This window comes from Penicillium vulpinum (assembly GCF_028829585.1).
Source record: "Penicillium vulpinum strain IBT 29486 chromosome Unknown utg000004l_segment0_segment0, whole genome shotgun sequence".
NCBI lineage: Eukaryota > Fungi > Ascomycota > Eurotiomycetes > Eurotiales > Aspergillaceae > Penicillium > Penicillium vulpinum.
The window spans coordinates 239569-259905 of NW_026643244.1; the positions used below are offsets into that span (position 1 = coordinate 239569).

Sequence of the window (20337 nt, forward strand, 5' to 3'; positions counted from 1 at the left end):
TGATGATATAGCAGCAAACCAGACATAGAACTAATTTCAAGGTTGTAGTAAGAACGGTGAGGCGCGGAAAATTCGATGCAAAATAATCTACAAAATGAGTACGAGACTATCTGCTAACTAAGGCTACTGTAGTAGGCCTATGATTCATGGAGTGATAATGTTAGTATAAGTTGTTCCTTCCAACCTTTATTGTAATGTTGGAACTACTCCGTAGTGCTATTTTATAGTCCATTTAGAAGTCCAGCGGGTATTCCTCGAATAGAAAATTGAATGAGGCCCGTGACCGAGGTCCGATGCTGAGGCTCCGCATCTTACCTCGTCTTGGACCCCTAATGCCTTGATTGAAAACTTCTTTGTCTATTATTTAAAAAAACAAATTCGGTAAAAATGGTAGCAATTTGAATTAGAAGGCTATGATAGTTCGAGCCTTACTGAAAATCCAAATTATCCAATACGATGCGACTACCAAAGTCTGCGATGTCTCCTCTATCACGGCTATGCCGAACGTCACTTTCCCTATCCTACTCCACTAACTCAGCTGCGCGCACGAGCCTCTAGGGTAATCTTACGGAGATCCAAGATGCAGCAGTGCGCGGACAATTACGGAGTAGTTATGTTGTACATAATTTCTTCGTTTATGTTCTATATCAAACAATAAACGATTTCTAGCATAGCCGCGCTAAGCCTTTTGGTTTACCACCGCTTAGTAAGGAGGCTATGTTACTCGACTATATCAGATTAATTTGGTGTCATATTTTTCATATGAAAATAAGTAAATAGACGTCAGCGGGATGACTGGACCACACAAGGGAAGACGACAAAGTCATCTGATGACTGTTTCCTCAAGAACAAACCGGCTACTTTCGAAGCACCCATTACTTATATAGCTTCAATTCCACAAAATAAATACTAGAATTCTCAGCATTGGGTGCTATTTCTTTCTTTTGGTAGTAATTGCATATTTATTTATAGAAAATTAATCAATGGCGTCATCTATCAAAGTGATGCGAGTACCGGTAGTCTAGCTTACTTTGGGAACTGCTGGGACGTATCTTCAGCGGAGTACTCTTAGCTTTTGGTAGGATAGGAAACCCCCACGCAGTAGAAATTCCAAGGCTATGCTGTCTACATGTATAGGTGCAGATTAGTACATAGTATATGCATATGTATGCAGAGGCATGCTGTGTGGCCTAAAAGAGATAAACTAGAAGATTCCTTACCTCGAAAGCTCACATTACTATAGTCGGATCTTCTTATCTTGTCCATACAAATGGCAATAGAATACAAGTTGCGGTCAACTTAGCTGCTTTTACCTGGGGAGCAGATGCGATACAGATTAAAATAGAAGAACATATACCTATGGTCCTTTCAAGGCTACATATTCAAACTACGTCAGCCTACCTTCGAGCTAGCTTCAGCCCGATCTTGATTCAGCAAACACGCGTCCCAAACAAATACACCCCTCGGGTTCTTCTAGTTGAGACCTTGCATACATATTTGGGGTTGAAGGCGTGTGTAGTTGGCAGCCTTGAGGAAATACCCATTTTTCACCTCGTTAAGATTTTCCTGCGCTATAATTCTGTCAAAATGCGTTTTCTATGGTATGATGTCCCAAAATTGTCATATTTCACGCCCTAGGTAGCTAACGGTCATGACAGTCTCCATGGTAGGGGCACCAATTCGGAGGTACGATCTGTTGGTTTCTAAGTTCATATGAAGGTCAATTTTCTGATTATTTTGAACTCGAATCTATAGATCTTCAAACGGCAAACAGGTACCTCTATCTCATACTATAAACAAAAGATCGAACTAACATCGGGTTTAAGATGCGCTTCGACATGAGCTAGGCGACAGTCACAGCTATGACTTTGTCGATGGAACCTTTCCCTCGGCGCTTAATGAAGGTTTGCTTGTCTTTAAGCCTAGCGATCAGCAAATTCTTACAAGACTAGATTTGAGAGAATTACTGCCTCCCGATGATGAAACATTCGCCTACTGTAACCCATCGTCACCACAGTCTTGTATAAAGGCATTCAACGATCTCGAGCATTACGTGCAGGCTGAGGGCCCATATGATGGCGTCATGGGATTTAGCCTAGGTGCCACATTTGCTATGTCGTGGATGTTCAAGAAGCTTCGGGAACAAAAAGACGAAAAACCGGTGCAGCTGCCCTTCAAAGTGGGAATCTTCTTTTCCGCTCCAGGCTTACTCCAGTACCACGACTTGTTAGCAGGGCAATTGTTTGGATCGAAGTTCAATCCAGCTGATGGGCTTCTCGATATACCGACGGCTCATATTTGGGGATGTCACGACCGAGACAAGGAAAAGGCTGAGGCAGCTAGCCAGGCATGTGATGAGGCGGTTAGGTCTGTTTTTGTTCACGACAAGGGCCATGAGATTCCCATATCTTCTGACAATGTGATCTCGATGGCCAAGGTGATTAACAGGGCCATAACAAGGGCACAGTCCTAGCCTTAATAGAAAAGCTGCATTGTGAATATGATGTACTACACTACATATTATTACATTCCAGCGATAACTGACTGCCTATCTATTTGAGTAAACCCCATGGAGAAAGATCCTTCATTTCGTGATCCATCCTAGCCGTAAATTGTATATTGGGCATTAACATTTACACATGCACAATGCATAATTCAAATGGAGCTCGTGAGAAAGGGCTTCGCTGATAGTCTCCTAATATTCCTTAGGCTAAAATGATACTATGGTCTGCAGTGAATTTCCCACGATGTGCTTTGCATTGCAGCTGCGAGACACAAGCGGCAGTGGAAGCAAGGGAAAGTTTCATTGCGACGATAACGGGTTCCAGGATGATTGAAACGCGGCCTTGTTTTACAAAATGACGACGCGCGTTCGGTTCTAATCGTGGTGATGGTATCAACGATCTATTGCCACCATGCAAGGGATAGATCTCCCACGTATGTATACAGCTGTATCTACAAACCCTGTGGAGTTCCAAGAAATTCACCGACTATTCAGCTCTCCATGTTCCAATACCTAGTTTCATTTCCTTGTTTGTTGTGCCTGTAAAATCAATAGTGCATCAAGGCACATATCAGCGGATAACCCAAAAATCTACTCTAAACGCCTTCACTGACGTAGTAAATTGAAATTATTTATTCAGATGATATCACACCCATATATAATTAGAAGAAACACTCGATAATGTAAGTGAGACCGCCGAAAATCACTCTCAATGCCATTCCAACAGAAACTTTCACTACTCCCGCTACTTTCTCATCGGCGACGTCGGGTAGGATGAATGAAGATAGAAGAAGCAGGAACTATAGAGATCGCAGGGAATATCATACAACCCCTTTTTTTCAGGAAGAATATTTAGACCAAGTCTCTGCGAAATTGGGCACATCCTTGTAGAACGAGCAAGCCAAGCTAAAATCTCCCAGGATTAAGGCGGGGTCAGCACGTTTCTTTCATGAGAATCGACCTTTCTTTCCGTCTCAATTCTCCTTAATCTACGCTTCATCTGCCACACACCCTTCTACTTCCCGATTTTCTAATCTGAATCCTTTTCGGCTTTTTTGTCGATGTCTCCAATATGTCAAACCTAAAAGAACAAAAATCTTCCCAGGTTCTAAATTCCGGGCCACAGATGAATCAATCAATCAATCAAAGTTCAATTGACCTGTTGCAGTCTAACTAGTTGCGTATGACTATGCAGGCGCTGCATCCAGCTGAAGCAAGAACTCGAAGCCAAACGCCGAGTTAGGATCCCTCCCGGAAGTAGATACAGAGGGTGATTTATAAAGAGTGTAGAATCAGCCTATTCCCGTATATTGCAAACCCACAAACCTATATATAGTAAAAATATCAAATAAATACGGCGGAGTGCACCCTCCGCCTTCTACCTTTCTCTCTCCCTCTCCCTCTCCCTCTCTCTCTCTCCCTCTCTCTCCCTCTCTCTCTCCCTCTCCTCCTCCCTGTATCCTCCTCCCGCTCCAGTTGCAATTGGTGGTGTATTATTCATGGTCAGTTGCCTGGCATGTTTGTCGACCCTGGCTGAGCTTCTCGTTTCCCAGCTTCGTTTTCGTCATTGGCTAATACCCATCGTCTTCCACAATGGGTGAGGACATAGGGCTCACACCTAGGGGGTCTTTTTTTCAGATTTTATAAGGCTCGTTGAGGGAATGCGGGGAGGGTGCTGCTTAAACCGTCCCAGAGTTCTAGGTCAGAGTGAAAGGGTCCATGAGGCTCGCGGTCAGAGAAAAGTAACCCTGGGTAGCAAGGACTCTGGTCAACACTTTGTATAGATCGTAGCTGATTGCGAACTTCAATCACTTGGTCCGCGATAGCCGTTTTCTGGGATCCCGATAATGAAGGCCAAGCCTGCTCAAGCGTTTATCCTAGTATCCGTTCTTGAAGTACAAAGTATCACTGGTTACCATCGACCCAGTCACGCAGAACCTTTGGAGTTGGGATATCAGGATAGTTTGCAAGTTGATTCATTGTATTCACTTCGGACTTGGGGCCTTCGTCGGGGCGTTCTTTCATAATCACATCGGTCCCAATCGACCACACTCCCCGCCTGCTTGCACCAAAAGAGTTTAACATGGCTCGAATAAGAGCATTGGTTTTGCTGCTCGGGCGTTCATCCACACGCACTGCAGCCCTCAGATAATTTCTCAGCCATAATAGAGAATTGAGATGGTTGAGATGGGGTGACGGAGTCATGGGGGCTGAAGAGAAACGGGCACTTATTGGTATTCAAATTATCTATTCACCGCCCCCTAGCCCCCTGTCATACTGTCCAATAAAGTCCGTAGATATAAATATGTACGGGGTGGCACCGTGTCGTTGGTCTGTGAGAATCTACCTTATTAAATTGCTTTCATTTGTAACCACTGTAGGAAATGCTACACAATCATAGAGAACAGGTCTACTATTGTAATTGCTAGCAGGAGTAGTAACTTCAAATCAAAGATAAGAATAAAAAAAACATTTGTACTAGATTGTTCGAAAAAAAGTCAAAAAAAACATGTATTAAATGTCATGCACCACATGAACATTTCTAAAATCCAACAACCTCCTCTCTATGTATACAGATACAGACCTTCAATCCACCAGACTAAACCTTTCTTAGCCGCTCCTTCTCGGCTTCGGCTTCGACTTGCTCTTGCAATTTACGATCCGCCTCGCGCTTAAGCTGATCAGGACGACGAATAGCAATATCCTTAGGACGGAAGTCACTGAACAGGTGCTTAAGAACATTCTCAATCAACCAGCAGCCACCGTAGTCCAAGATCATCAGCACGGTCAGAGTCATCTTGAAATCATTGGTGAAGGGGACGAGGCGCAGCTTCTCATTCAGCTCGGGAACGAATTCGGTGGCGCAGGAGAATGCAACACCCGTTGCAGCGATAAGACCCCAGTACATGCCCTTGTTCTCGCGGATTGACTCGCGGAAGGGACGACCTTGGTAGTTGATGGAGAAGGTGGAGATTTGCTGGATCAGCTGGAGGAGGTAGATGGCACTGTTCAAGAGGGAAGGCTCAAACTCGCCCTCGAGATCAATATCGGAATTTCTCCTGTCGATTTTGTTAGTCATGAAGTGTGAAAAATTAGAACGAGGTTCCCATAACGTACGGCTCGTGCTTATAGACATAGTTCGAGAGGTAGATCAATGTCGCGATGTGGATGGCAAACTGTCCAAGAACAGATCCAATGATGTAGACGTTGAAAATATTGGGCTGCGGGCGCTCCTTAGACAGACCCTCGACAGACTTAACACATTAAAACGTTAGTAAAGCACGTTATCAACATGAATGAGTGCGACATACCTTGGCACGGGAAATAGAAAGGAAGCAGACACTCATCATCATACCGCTGATGGTGACCTGTCCATCACCGAACTTAATGCCATCCAGGTAGATGACACTCAGACTGTAGGCACTGATCAAGCAGTTCAAAGCAAGGATCTTGTACATCTGGATGGTCGCAACCAAGGTGCAACGACCCTGGCGAATAATATTCGGAATAGCAATAACGTTGGCCAACTTGCTGGTGAAGGGAGCAGCGACTGATGCATCACCCAACTTGATAGTAGGAGGCTCGCCGTCATCCAATTCCTGTTCCATCATAGAAGCTGTGAGCTTGTCTGCAAGGCCAGCTGCAGCAGCCTGGGCCTGCTGCTTTTTCAGCTGCTGGGGTGTCAAATCCGATTGCTGCAAGGCCTGAGCGCCAGGAGATGTGATGGTTGGGATAGCTTCGGGGGTTCCACCAGCAGCGGTGATCGCAGCACCCTTGCGTTGCGACTCCCGCTCCATGGCTTTCTGGTAGTGTGGGTTGGAAGGACCGGGAGGATACAGGTGAGCGATCTGAACAGGGACTGGAGGCGTGGGCTGGTTGAATCTCTGCATCATGCCGACCTGCTTCTCGTACAGCTCCTTCATCTTGGTGTTCCGGTAGTGTTCAGCGATCTTGGTGAGATCTTCTTGCGAGCCGTTCAGGAGCGCGACACCAATGTGGGCCTGCTTAAGAGCGCCAACATCGTTGGTACCATCGCCGCACATCAGAGTGGTGTATCCGGCATCCTTGAGACCAAGAAGAATCTCTTCCTTTTGTTTGGGGGACACACGAGCATAAACCCAGGTGTGACGGAGCAGATCAGGGAGAGCCTTCTGATCCTTGAACTTTGCCAGAGCATATCCAGTAATACAGATGTCCTTAGTCTTCAGAATCTCCGGGTCGAGGGGCTTAGTGGGGTCGACTTCGATATTGAGCTTATCGTCGATGGTACGCCAGACGATCTTGGTTCCAGAGTTGTCATGTTCAGGGGCATCAAGGATGAGAACCTCACGGTCAACAATCTCGACCTTGCGTGCGACATGGACAGCGGTCAACGGGTTATCACCAGTGATCATAACAACACGGTGGCTGCTCTCATTCAGCATACGGACAGACTTGATGGCATCATCCTTCAGGGGGCACTGCAGGACAAGGAAACCGGCAAAAATCAGCTCAGACTCAACCTCATCGCGGACATAGTTGTTCACGCGACTCTGGGAAAGTTCGGATTCAGATGAAAGGTACTTGTAGGCAAGAGCAAGCACGCGAGCACCATTGCGGGTGAAGTGCTTGTAGGTTTCTTCGTAGTTGGGAGGTGTGTTGACCAGCATAGTATTGATGGTCTCGGGGGCACCCTTGACACCCACAAAGGTAGACTTGATCTTCTTCGAAGACTTGCGGTCATTTGTGGTGACGGTGGCGATAGTACTCTGGCGTTTCAGGGCCGAGGAGAACTGGAACCTTCTCTTGATTTGAACAGACTCGACATTGCGACCATCGACAACGGGAGCGTTGCCCTTGGAAGACAGAGTGTCGCTCTTGCCCAAAGTCCAGCCGAGCCATTCCAATGTAGCCTTTTCCATAGGATCACCGACGACCTCACCCTCATCCAGCTTCACCAGGGCGTGAGCACTGGCGAGAACGAGAGTGGTGTTAAGTCCAGCAGCAGAGGAATTGGCCAATTCGGGGTGAGCACCATCGGCTTCGACCTTCGAGTCAGGTTCACCTAGGGTGAGTCCAGCAATACCATCAACGACAAGGTCCTCTCCAGTCAGGGTACCGGTCTTGTCGAAGCAAGCGATGTCAACACGACCAGCGAAGGGGATACGGAAAGGCTCAGTGCAGAAAATGGCAAATTTGCTCAAAGCAGCAAGACTAGTGTTGACGGCCAAGTTCAGTTCCATGGGTAGTTCGGGAGGAACAACACTGGTGATGATGAGGACACAGTCGAGCAGAAGCTTGGAGCGTTTGCGGTCCTGGATCACACCCTCTTGCCACACGTACCACGAAGCGGCAATTGCGAAAATCAGTAGGAAGAGAATGAAGAACAGAGCTTCAACATTGTTGGCAGAGACACGTTCAGTCGAGTAAATCATGGTCCGAACAAGGCTACCCTGGCTGGTTTCGAAACCAGTCTTAACAACCACACCCAAAGCACCATTGTCTGGGGGCATGATAACGTTGCTGGCCAAGTTCTTCAAGCCCGAGTCGCCAGTCAGATTAGGGTGAGTAACCTGGAGGACCTTGGTACCGCCATGCACAAACGAGAGCTTATCAAATCCATCCGGTTCAATCAAGTCATCGCCGGGACGGAGCTGGACGGAGTCTTTCAGAAGAGGTGTGCTCTCGCCAGAAAGCATAGCCTCGTTCACAATGACACTACCTTCAATCAAAAGAATATCACAGGCAACGCCACTGTCCTCCTTGGTGCGGTTCACTGACATGAGGTCGCCGGGAAGAAGCTTATCACTAGTGATCTCCTGCCATTTCCGTTCACGGTATACCCAAACATCGTAAGGCTTGATGCTCATTCCACGGAACTCGTTCAGGGTCCTTTGGCGCTGCCACACAACAGTGCTCTCAAACATAACAAGCATGAAGAGTGTGAAAAGCGAGTAGTACCAGTATTCATCCAACATCCACAATCCGACACAGAAAATCTGGAAGACGAAGAACGGCGCAACAGCGTGCTCCTGGAAGAGCTCAAGGAAACCAGGAACAGGGATATCGAAGGTGTTATCGCCATAGTGGTTTTGGATACGGTCGATCTCGGCCTTCGACGTGAAGCCCTCGGTCAGTTGGAAAGTCTTGAGCGCCGGCTTTGGTTCGGCGTCAAGGGCGTAGGATAGGGGTGCGAATGTGCGAGTTTCCGGGTAAAAGAGGAAGCGGCGCTTCTGGAAGAGGAATGAAAGAGTCTTCTTCGGGCCGTTGTTCTCTCTAATCAATGTGCAGATCTCGGCAGAGCCAGCATTAGTGATGGGAACCACCTTGATAAGCCGGGCAGTGTCGATGGACTTGGATCGAGTGGTAGTGAATAGGGTGTTGATATCAATGTTCCACTTGGTCATCAGCCAGAAGAGCGATTGGAAGGTGACGATAGACCCCGCGAACACGAAGGTCCATTCCTGTCCCTGAATGTAGGTATCATAACGATCGGGGGAGAGGTAAAAGGCGAAGAACACAGGCCAGATGATCAGGAAAGGCCAGACATATGTATGCAATTGCCAAGGGAGTGGGTTATGCAACGAGGCAGTATGGATCTGAGGGTCATCCACGAGTTTTGCCCTGTATACTGTTAGTTGGAGCAAAGAATCGGGGGGAGGTTCTGGGAACGCACATGATGGCAATTTAGTGACCGCGGTCAGAGTCAAACAACCAGAAATTTAAAGACTCATACGAAACAGGGAAGCAATGATAGGATCCAATGTAGGAAATGCTCAGATTCGTAGATGAAGCCACCTTCCACCTTACAATTTTGGTTCCAGAGGATTCGCCGCTCGACGCGCTAGCATTATGTCAGCCTGTCTCTACCTAGGCCCCGGGGTGAACCCCTGGACCGCTTTTGGCTTATGTAGCACTAAAGTGCAGCCTCCTCCAACAGCCCGGCCGGGCTAGCTCAATCGGTAGAGCGTAAGACTCTTAATCTTAAGGCTGCGGGTTCGACCCCCGCGTTCGGCTATTCCTAAAAACAAAACCTGAGATTTCTTTTTTTGCTCCTTTTGTTTTTTGGTTATTAGTTAATTGTATTATTATGGAGTTTTTTTGGGGGGTTGTGGAAAATGAAGTTTGCATAAACATTCATCTATACTTTTAAACCCAGAAGGTTATACGAAGGCACAATAACCAATCAAGTTTCAAGTTTCAAGTTTCAACATTACTACCTATGTAATGTTCTGGTGGTAGTGCTGTTTGAACATGCTGATATATATAATGGCTTCGGCTTCCCTAACTTGCTCCATCCACCTTCTTGTCCACTTTCTCCTGAGTCAATTCCCTCACCATCTCTGTCAACAACCTAACCTGCTCCTTCAGCTCTCTGAGTTCATAAGTACAACTATCAACCTTGATATCCGGCGTGGACTCTGCTATCTGTTGCTTCCAAGTGTCATCAAGATCAAAATTGACCTCCTTAGCCACATGCTCCCATTCTTGAGCAGTATCATCATCTTCTTCGCCATGGCGGCGATTCCATCGAATTCGGTGCGCTTGACGGATCTCAACCCAGGCTGCAATGGTGAGCAACGGCGAGTAGATCACGGCCATTACAAAGTCATTGAGCTTGGCATAGGTCTCCCGCGAAAGCCACCATTCGAATGGGGCCACCAGAAACAGAATCTCGATGAGGTTGAATGCTAGTAACCGGAGCAAATTAGTGACGCATGTGCTATCGGAATTGAATCAATACTTACGCGGGATGAAGACATTTTCATCTGGGGCGCGAACGAACTGCATGGTTTTCTGCGCGAAGATGGCCATGTACTCCTCTGTAGCATTGCCAGAGATATCTGTATATGCGCTGTTGTACAAGGCGATGAGGATATTCAACAAAACTGAGAATTGTTAACATCATCCCGAAACAAGTCGAACGGAAACTTACCAGTCATAACAATGAAATTGAAAACATAGTAGAGGATGATGCCAAAGGGAAATGCAAAATCCTGGAAAGTATCAAACTCGGGGCTCTGCATAATACTATTTACCATTCCCTGGAGAATGTTTCGATGGAGAGGGACATCAGGGTCGACTTGGGCCATGCCGACGAAGGCCTGGAAGAAACCAGCCATAACCACAAATAGAAGGGCAAAGAATATCAAGCTCTCCTTCATCATGACTCGAAGAACTACAAACATTGCACCGAAGAAGCGGAACGAATCAAGATACAACATCATGCGCATCCAGAACATAGGGCCCGCAAAAGCCAGGAAATTGTAGCTGAGCTCGTTGTATAGCTGCCTTTGTTTATCGTGAGTGGATGACGAGTGTGCCAAGGCAAGAAAGCGCAAGATAAGTGACGCTGCCTGGATCGCGTAAAGGGTTGAATTGAAGGCATTCCAGAATTCGAGGTAATTCCACCCAACTTTCCAAAACTTGACCCCCTCGTCACACATGAACGCAAGAGTCATAACGTAAAGAATGGCTTCGGCCACATCAAGGTCACCGGTTGGGTTCACGCTGTTGATGACTTGCGTATAAATCGCGAGGTAAACCAAGGAAAACAAAATTTGACAGACATTCTGATACAGAGGAGTCCGCATCCGATCAGGGTGAAAATGCACCCAGTACCCGGTGTTGGACTTCTCGGTGTACTCGACAAAGTTAGTTGGGTTGCCTTCTTCCTGGCAGATCCAACCCTTCCACAGGTACTGGATACATCTCTGGTAAGGAGCAGAGCTAATGATCCTCAAGGCATGAAGATCTACCGCTCGTTCAACAACATTGGCAGGTTCAGTCTCTACTCCTTCACTAAAGATAGAGTATCGCTTGAGTAAAATGTGTTTCAGCACGTAATCTTGGTCCTTCTCGGATTCGATACTGCCCAAGTTAATCAGTAAATAGCAGAGAATCTGGAATTTCATAGGAGCATTACATGCGCTTGGCGATGACCTCGCACGCCACAGCCCGAACCTCATGGAGATCGGAATCCCAAAGCTCGACGGAGGATTGAATCTTGAACCATCGTAGACAAATTAGAAGACAATAGACAACGCATGCTTTGTAATCTTCTCCACCAGCCTGTCTAGCAGATGCAACCACATCATCCGTGATGATGCGGCTGTTTGGGTTGGTCAAGACACTATCCTCTACTTCGCAGGAGACAACCTGCTCGATTTGATACTTCAGCCGAAGAGCAACCTTGGCAATTTCCTTTGAAGCATCAGAGGCATCAGACTCTTCGGCAGCATAGGCAGGTAGCACTACGACTTGTTAGCAGTGTTCCACAGCCCGTGTTTGTAAATGACGTACGCCGACGACGTTCTACCTGAACGCGGTGCCGGGTCCTGCCACGATCGGAGCGAAAGAGATTTCTCCAATGTCCCATATCGCAGTAGAATATGCGAAAGATGGAGAAAAACAAGAGTGAAAATAAAAGGAGAGTTTGAGTTCGCCGATAGTTTTTTTTGGCTTGAGGGGGCACCCAATGATGATCGGCGGTAGATAAGCTTCAGCTCCCCGCCATTATTGAATGTACAAAGTACATTGAATATTGGAAATATGGGCATTCGATCTAAATTATAGAAATGAATTAATGAATTTATGAATCTACATATAGGTACATATGCAGTCTCTACAAGGGTACGAATTTGCATTTTAAAGCATGACTGGCATTGAACGTCTCGGTTGCATCGCAAACATTATGTGCATCAGAACTTGCACCTTGTGCGGACTCAGCGTCTCCGACAGACGGTGGGCACGAGGATTTCGACCGCAATTGGCATGAAGTGCATACACAGGCGTAGATATATCATCCCCAGACCCGAAGTTCAGGCGACTGCCTTGGCTAAAGAGCGAGTTCTGACTGCAATCCTGCCCATCAGCACACTGACCCATCGAGCCCTTCTCCGATATGTGCAAGCTTTTTCCTATCCATTTTTGCCCAACTCTCCTCTAGCGGTGATTCCAACTTTGGATGCCAGCGCTGATGACCGCTGTATGCCCCTTCGGAATTGTAACCCGTTGCTTATTCGGGAACACCCTCATCACTTTCCGAGTCCTCATCTCCGCTAACCTGGGTGTTCTCACGCTCACGCTTCTCCATAAGCTCCTGCAGGATCGCATCATCGTGCTCAGTGACAGCCTTGGGCGCCATCTTGACGGTGCAGCTACCGCCGTGTGACTTGATACGCTCTTCGATTTTCACAATGGCCTCCTCAAGCAACTTGACACCGAGGGTCTTGTCGAGACATTGACTGGCCAGGACGTAGAGAGGAGGAGCAACCAGTCTGACCTTGATCTGGTTCTCGGGGGTGTTGTCGGCCTCGGCGGTACGGAGGGCATCCTTGACGGCATCGATTCCATCATAACCGAAGCAGGTAACCTCGATATCGGCACGGACCTTGGTAGGGTGAGGGGTCAGCTTGCTGCTGATGTATTGCTGCAGCTCACTCTTGACGGCATCGCTAGGGAAGGTGATCTCATCCCAGACATTGGGGTTGCTGAAAAGAACAACGGTCAGAGAAATTCGATCATATCATGAGATAAAAAAGAGATAAGAACCTACGTAATAGAGATCTTGAAGGCATCGTGCGCGTGGCCATATTTCTGGTTCAAAGGCCACCCGATGGTCTCGTATAGGGTCTCCAGCGGGGTCTGAGTGGCCTCTGCGACGTGGCGCATGATAGAGTGCACAGCCTTGCTCTTGTTGTAACGCTCCTCGCACTTGATGACATCTTCGGGGGAGACACGTCGCTTCGACAGATCGATGTAACCTTCAAGTTGACAAGTTAGTTCTCGAATTCTTCCAGGGCAAATCATGTATCCTTACCTTTCTCCTTGTCGACACGAAGCACAATAACGACCTCGTTGCGCCCAATGCGGATGAGCTTCTGGATACTGCGGATACGTCTGCGAGAGAGTTCTGAGAGAAGAATCATGCCATCGATGTTGTCATATTCAAGCAGCTTCACGTATGCGCCCATCTCGGCGATCTAGCTCATTTCACACAAAAATCAGTCCCTGTCGCTTTGATCTCTCATTTAATAAGCCATTTAATCCATACCTGCTTGACATTCACCATGACAAAGCTGTCCACCTCCGGGTACTTGTCCTCATAGAACCGACAGTTTGTTAAAGACATGTTGGCGGGGTTCTGTTTTTTTTCCTCGGGGAAATTTTAGGTGCAAAAGAGACGGATTTGATAGTACAATCGAGACGATCAAGGCGGTGACCAATAAGATATGAGTGATCGTATGGTCCGGAGAAACAGGAGCGCAGAGGGGATAGGCGACGTGAATAAGGCACAATCTATCTCTTTGTGGCGGACATTCAAAACCCACATTGACCTGATCAGTCACGGGACCAAAAGGCACGTGATATCAGTTTTACACCGCCTTCGACCTCAGCCCTTTAGGCCCCGTTTATCTTGGCTGACACATCTATCAATAAATTACGTCAACGGCAACAACAGCCCGGGGAACACCTGGGCATATTTTCTTGTACAACATATATAATCCTCAGTACTTAGATGGCATCCGACCATTCTACGAATCAGAAAACTTCCTGAGATTATGCTATTTATGCTTTCTCTCATTGCATAGCCATTCTCCGAGGACCTGCGTTGAATTAACGATAACGCTTGCTTTCCCCGCTTATCGGTCCCCTAGCGTGACCCTTGCCTGGCCAACAAAAAACAATTTGGGCTGGACTTGTCGTTCCAATTGCTTTCAATCTTTTACCTAATTTTATGACCAGTTACTATTGATGGCGGGCTACTTAATATCTGAATCTTTGAACTAATACTCCTCCAAACGTCTCTTTCCAAAAGATCATGTCTGAAACAAGTTCATTACTTCCCGGGGAGCCTGACGGACTCGGACGTCGGACTCTACGAGACCGCATTGTCGACGCTTTCCGTTCATCGCCTCAAACTGGCCTTGGGATCTCGACAAATGCGAGCCATGAAAATTATACCGCACAGGCCAGCCGGACCGGCACTGGGGTTACGAGCGAACCAGATGTGAGAACTCGGCTTCTGGAATCATACCTTCAGGCTGGTCCTGCGTGCGGTGAAAGGCGCTGCAGCCATGGCACATTTTCGCCGCAGGTAGAAGATGCGGGAGCACAATCATACATTGGAGGACCGGGCGATACATTTGGGCATAACGGACATGAGGTGACAGACGGCGCGGCCGATCGCCCTAGAGGTGGAGTAGACCACCCAGAGTCGGTCCCAGACTCAGAGGCTCCGTCACAGATGAAATCGTCTTTTACTTTCCCAATAACCGACACGAACAAACAGTAGGTCGTATCTTGTTCATTATTCATACACCGCGAGCACACTCATGGCCTGCTTCAACACTGGTCGCTGACGAATCAATGGCAGATATATATCCTATTACATTCCGTTTTTAAATTGGATTGGCCAATATCATTGGTCATTTCTGCGCGGAGATCTCATGGCTGCGTTGACTGTGGCGTCTATCTACATCCCGATGGCCCTCTCTTTGGCCTCTAATCTTGCCCATGCACCACCCATCAGTGGTCTCTACTCTTTCGTCATCCATCCCTTGATCTATGCCATCCTAGGAAGCTGCCCTCTTTTGGTAGTTGGACCAGAGGCTGCGGGTTCCCTCCTAACAGGTGCTATTGTCAAAGCAAGTGTCATGCAAGGAAACTCAGGCGAGGACGACCTTACAGAAACCGCTCTTATTGTAGGAGTGGCTACTGCAATGTCCGGTGGCATGATACTGATTGCCGGACTAACCCGCCTAGGGTTTTTGGACAACGTACTCAGTCGACCATTCTTGCGAGGATTCATCACTGCTATCGGCTTTGTGATCTTTGTAGACCAGCTTATCCCGGAATTGGGTCTGGCCGAGCATGCCAAAGAATCCGGCGTTAGCCATGGTACCAGTGTTGAAAAACTTATTTTCATCATTCGACATGCTCGAGATTGCCATGGACTAACTGCTATTGTTTCGATTGTCAGCTTTTCTGTCATCATGGTGTTCAGGTTCGTACCGCATCCATGGATTCATATACATCATACTGATTCTCTAAAGAACTTTGAAAAAGATGCTTGTGCCTCGTATCCCTCAAGTGATTTATTTCCCAGACCGCTTCCTTGTTGTTGCACTGTCGGCGGTTTTGGCTTGGCACCTCGACTGGGAAGCCAAAGGGCTCGAAATTCTTGGACCTACGGAGGTCGGATCTGGAGGACTATTCGCTTTCAACTGGCCCTTCCAGCTTGCGCATATGAAACATGTGCGCACAGCATTGAGCAAATCGTTTATTATCGCGCTACTTGGCTTCTTTGAGTCATCTGTTGCGGCAAAGGGGCTGGGCGAAGGCAATTCCAATGGAATCAAAGGAATGTATATGAGTGCTAATCGTGAGATGGTTGCATTAGGCGTTGCCAATGTCGTCGGAGGCTGCTTCTCTGCCCTGCCTGCATTTGGCGGATACGGACGAAGCAAACTTAGTTCACAGACAGGAGCACGGTCACCTATGACTAGTGTTTTCCTAAGCATCATTACATTCACATGTGTCATGGTGCTTTTGCCTTATCTCTACTACCTTCCGGTTCGTCCCTCCCAAACCTGTGTGCTTTTTCCAAATGCTGACGATGCTAATTACCTAATAGAAAGCAGTCCTGTGCTCTATGATCTCCGTTGTGGCCTTCACCCTAGTGGAAGAATGCCCGCATGACCTACTCTTTTTCGTTCGCCTGCGCGGATGGTCAGAGATCGTCCTCATGCTCCTCATTTTCACAACAACAATCTTCTACTCCCTGGAACTAGGCATGGCCATGGGAATGGGCCTGTCAGTGATAATCCTCATCCGACACGCAACGCACCCCCGAATCCAGATTCTGGGCAAGGTCCTAGGCACAGCTGCGCGTTTCGACAACGCTGAACTCCACCCAGAAAACGTGGAGCTAGTCGAAGGCGCCCTGATCGTCAAGATCCCCGAACCCCTCACGTTTGCCAATACAGGCGACCTAAAGAATCGCCTGCGACGTCTGGAACTTTACGGCTCCAGTCATGCTCACCCTTCCCTGCCGCGCATGCGCGCGCCGGAGCATAATAAGAATATTATTTTTGACGTTCATGGCGTTACAAGTATCGATGGGTCTGGTACCCAGGTTCTCTCGGAGATCGTGCACGCGTACGCAGAGCAACGCGTCAGAGTTTTCTTCTGTCGTTTGCCGAATAGCAATGTGTTCCGCATGTTTGAGCGAAGTGGTATTGTTGAGGAGTGTGGGGGATTGAGTCATTTCGTGCCCAGTGTTGATGAAGCGCTGCGGTTGGCGGAATCAGAGAATCAGACACAGGAGATATAGTGTATATATCATGTTAAAATTGGTGACGTGTGTTTGGATACGGGTTGGATGTTTTATACATATTGCATTTCGGTTATCTAAAATAATCAAAAATGGTGTACTACCTGATGTTCTGTCACAGTGCACCACTTATCAAGGAGATAGAGAACATGATCGATTATTTTTTCCCAGACAATGAGCTTTGGTTTAATGAAACCGGATTAAACCCTCCCGCTTTGCTACACACCACTGATCGGCTCTCCTGGGCGTGCCATCTTGGCAATGAAAGCCGGGACTGCAGCATCCGCACTACCACAGTGATGGAGCATCAGGCCAAAGCACGACGCTAGGCGCTGTATTTGATTACTCGGCTTGCGCACCCGTGTGTATTGGCTCGAAGCTCATCAGCGGCCAACTTACTGGTGGCCTCGATAGCGAAGCCATGGACTTTTAGGTGAAGATGGACCATGCTGATGGGTTCACACCGCAGACCGACTGCTTGTTGCGAGCTCCAAAGATACTGTAACGTGTTCCAGTTTCACACTGGCACAGAAAAATATCCAGAAGTTCACGTAGCCGAATGATCCCCGATAATAGCCTTTCGTATCACGGACCGTAGAAGCGATTCCCCAGCCTCCAAAGCAAGTTCATTCTGGTCGCCTCGAACTCGGGAGCCCTCGTCCCCATCATCAGCCACAACCAGCTTCACGCGTCCTTCACTACCCAAAACAAAAGCAGCACAGGCAATCTTCGACAGTCTCACATGCTGCCTAGCAGGCTCGTTTGAAGATGACCCATCCAAATCCAGCTTCATGGCAAGATGCGTCTCCAGGTATGAAGTAAGATTGGCGATGAAAGGGCTCCGCAGTTTATGCTGAAGACTGCGCGACTTCGGCCCCGACTGTCGAGGGTGATCGCGCAGGAAGTCCGTTAGTGAAGCACGTGTGACGCTAACATTGAGAGATCTCAGCGCTGGTGCGATCGATGGTGAAAAGGAGAGTGTGAGCTGTAACTCTTTGATAACATTTTCGACTGTGTCACTTGTACCTGGCTGTTGAGTGCGCAGGGTATCAACATATGTCTCTAGACCAGCACAAAGAAAGCTCGACGGCAGCCGGAGAGGCGAGCAGTAAGTGTCAAAATTGGTAGATAGGAAGGTGAGGAATGTTTGCCGGAGCGCAGTTGGAAATCTGGTTAGAAGAAGAGGGAGAGATGTGGACCCCGTGCGCTGATTTGGGGATGATTCTGTGTCTGCGAGCAAAGCTGCTTTGTAGACTATATTTTCGTATTCTAGCGTTACAAGGATTCCAGGAAATTTTGTATTCTGGGAGCTGCTTGGCGCTTCGTCGCGCAATGATTGAGGGGAGATTGAACGCCATAGACAATCTTTTAGAGCGCCTGTCTTTGAGAGCGCATCGTCATCTGCTGCACTGATGCTTGTATGAGTACCAGCGATGATATCGCCTGTGAGATGGTCGCGTAGACGCGTTGCATATGTTTTCAAGGCAACTTGGTTGTCTAGGAGTGTTTCACAGTCCTTTCCATGATGCAGAGGGGATAGACGGTGAATGGTCCAAGAAGTGTTGAACAACTGTCGTGAGTCTGCGTGCTCCATGGAATTCAATGTGTGGGCCTGCAATGACCTCGGCTAATTCTTATGCTACAATTGAAGCACATTATTGTCGAGAAGATTGATACTCGGTGATGTACATAGCGACGCGTGCGTGTTGCAAACTAAGCAAACACTATCAACTGTCCAAATCACTTCGACTACAACAACTACATACTAGTTAGGACTTTCTTTTAATTTGAGAAGAACAAAATAGATTAGAATGCAAATCTAAATGCATTTAGTTGGAATGTTCAGCTATTCAACTCCAGTATAAGAAAGAAACTAGACCCCAGGCGCCTCCAACACTTAAAACCCAGTGTATCATGCCTGCCATCCTCTTGTGGGATGGCAATCCGGACACCCAAAAACAATTGGAATCCCATTCCAGATCCAGACGTGCTCTACGTCATGGGGTATCGCTCTCCGGGCTCTCAACTCAGCCTCAGCAGCAGCAAACCAGATATCTTGCACCGAACTATGCAAGTTCTGCGCAGACGCGCGCGCAAAAACAACCGAGTTCATGTGATCCTTTTCATACTTCGTCATGTCGTTATAGAAGTTGTACATAAATTCCTTGCGTTGTGTTCGCTGGCTCCCACCGTCCCCGATCTCAGCGGAGAAAAACTCGACTATCCGCACAAACGGTGCCAATGTGAGTAATGAGCTAATCCACGAATCATCAATCTCAGTTTGTCCGTCTGGGGACATAGAGTAGCGTATAGATGAAACAAGCAGATGCATGCAATGGTGTGTCGCAACCAATGCCGCCGTGTTGGTGAAGGGAGGGCTTTGGAGAATCCGGGTTTGTAGCTCGCGGTACATCCTTTGGCGTATCTCGAGGGGGAAGGGTACAGGCAGCTGACCAGCCTCGTATTTTTGTACGAGGGTGTGCGTGTGCTCGCGTCGAACTGACGCATATGATTCGAGGAAATAGAGTGTATAGTACCTGGTAGAGAAAAGGTCAGTGACTTGCTAAAAGGAAGCAGTTCCCCACTGTTCTTACATGAGCGGTGCAAGGTGGAACCATATGCTAGTTACGCCACGCTTGACAAGGGCGTTGCGCTCGTTTCGCTTTGCGGGAAATGAGGCCCTTATAACGGCCGGTTCGGTCTGGACGAAGCGATCGAGAATCCGATCTGCTAGGTAGTAGCAAAGCCTCGAGCAAAGCATTTGCCTTCGTCTCAGCCCATGCAAGTATTTGAAAGTATAGAGATGGCCGCCCCTGGCGCTTTTGGACGGCGGGAATAGGTCTGACAACAGCACGACATCATCGCCTGGGTTTCGAGTATAGATGCGGTCCTCGTCGATTGGGGATGGAAGGGTACCGTGGCGACGTAAGCGGAGATACTGCCGGACAATCTCATGCTCATTCCTGGTGAGCAGTTGGTAAAAAGCCTTGCAGACGAGTCTCAGCGGATGGAAGTCGGTGATGCCGGAATATGCAAAGATGCGGATTTGAATCTCGACGGGGAGGTCCCATGGGGAGGACGGTGGAATATCTGCATAGTCGTTTCTGATACGGAAGTGAGCCAGTGAATTTTCGCGAATTGTCGCAAAAGATCTCACCTTAAAGACGATCCGCGCTGGTCCTTGGCGCCCGCCTTTCTCCTGTTATGAATCGCAGCCCGGACTTTTTGAACGGAGAGGGCGAATTTGGCAAAGCCAGTCATTCTTGAGCCCTAGAACACATGAATTGACTGGCTCCCAACGAGAGGCGCACTTTGCATGAGCTCATCGAAATTAAACAGGTTAATTGAAGGGGGCCGTAGATCCCGCGGTCCTTAAATAGCATATGACTAAGCCTCTCGATGGTCCACTTGGGTTGAGAGATCGACTAGCATCGTAGCGTCGTAACATCCAAGCAAATGAAATGCCGATACCTCCAGTGAGACATCGCAAGCTTGGCTCTCGTATCGAGTATGACCA

At 47.9% G+C, this 20337-nt stretch overlaps 8 protein-coding genes across 8 annotated transcripts; 3 read left to right on the forward strand and 5 right to left on the reverse strand.

Annotated features, from left to right (window-relative positions):
* Positions 1–1587: 1587 nt before the first annotated feature.
* Positions 1588–2473, forward strand: N7479_008630 (uncharacterized protein; the record flags this gene model as incomplete). Its single annotated transcript, XM_057256323.1, has 4 exons — positions 1588–1601; positions 1659–1686; positions 1756–1774; positions 1827–2473. 4 exons carry the CDS (start codon positions 1588–1590, stop codon positions 2471–2473), a joined length of 708 nt encoding a protein of 235 aa, XP_057103781.1.
* A 1935-nt stretch (positions 2474–4408) lies between these two features.
* On the reverse strand, positions 4409–4708 carry N7479_008631 (uncharacterized protein; the record flags this gene model as incomplete). The annotated part of the gene is made up of 1 exon (XM_057256324.1): positions 4409–4708. One exon carries the CDS (start codon positions 4706–4708, stop codon positions 4409–4411), a length of 300 nt encoding a protein of 99 aa, XP_057103782.1.
* Positions 4709–5102: 394 nt separating this feature from the next.
* yvc1 (putative potassium ion channel Yvc1) lies at positions 5103–11861 on the reverse strand (the record flags this gene model as incomplete). The annotated part of the gene is made up of 9 exons (XM_057256325.1): positions 5103–5562; positions 5621–5757; positions 5815–9106; positions 9293–9326; positions 9772–10173; positions 10231–10371; positions 10419–11353; positions 11409–11736; positions 11786–11861. 9 exons carry the CDS (start codon positions 11859–11861, stop codon positions 5103–5105), a joined length of 5805 nt encoding a protein of 1934 aa, XP_057103783.1.
* Positions 11862–12500: 639 nt separating this feature from the next.
* On the reverse strand, positions 12501–13653 carry N7479_008633 (translation initiation factor eIF2 subunit alpha; the record flags this gene model as incomplete). The annotated part of the gene is made up of 4 exons (XM_057256326.1): positions 13539–13653; positions 13305–13467; positions 13041–13248; positions 12501–12975 (listed from the first exon to the last, which is right to left on the reverse strand). The coding sequence occupies exons 1-4, from the start codon at positions 13614–13616 to the stop codon at positions 12501–12503; spliced, it is 924 nt and encodes a 307-aa protein (XP_057103784.1). The 5' UTR covers positions 13617–13653.
* A 653-nt stretch (positions 13654–14306) lies between these two features.
* On the forward strand, positions 14307–16820 carry N7479_008634 (SulP family inorganic anion transporter; the record flags this gene model as incomplete). Its single annotated transcript, XM_057256327.1, has 4 exons — positions 14307–14776; positions 14862–15491; positions 15541–16060; positions 16122–16820. The coding sequence occupies 4 exons, from the start codon at positions 14307–14309 to the stop codon at positions 16818–16820; spliced, it is 2319 nt and encodes a 772-aa protein (XP_057103785.1).
* A 92-nt stretch (positions 16821–16912) lies between these two features.
* Positions 16913–17149, forward strand: N7479_008635 (uncharacterized protein; the record flags this gene model as incomplete). Its single annotated transcript, XM_057256328.1, has 1 exon — positions 16913–17149. One exon carries the CDS (start codon positions 16913–16915, stop codon positions 17147–17149), a length of 237 nt encoding a protein of 78 aa, XP_057103786.1.
* A 218-nt stretch (positions 17150–17367) lies between these two features.
* On the reverse strand, positions 17368–18414 carry N7479_008636 (uncharacterized protein; the record flags this gene model as incomplete). Its single annotated transcript, XM_057256329.1, has 1 exon — positions 17368–18414. One exon carries the CDS (start codon positions 18412–18414, stop codon positions 17368–17370), a length of 1047 nt encoding a protein of 348 aa, XP_057103787.1.
* Positions 18415–18732: 318 nt separating this feature from the next.
* N7479_008637 (F-box protein) lies at positions 18733–20081 on the reverse strand (the record flags this gene model as incomplete). Its single annotated transcript, XM_057256330.1, has 3 exons — positions 18733–19357; positions 19415–19924; positions 19978–20081. 3 exons carry the CDS (start codon positions 20079–20081, stop codon positions 18733–18735), a joined length of 1239 nt encoding a protein of 412 aa, XP_057103788.1.
* Positions 20082–20337: the final 256 nt, after the last annotated feature.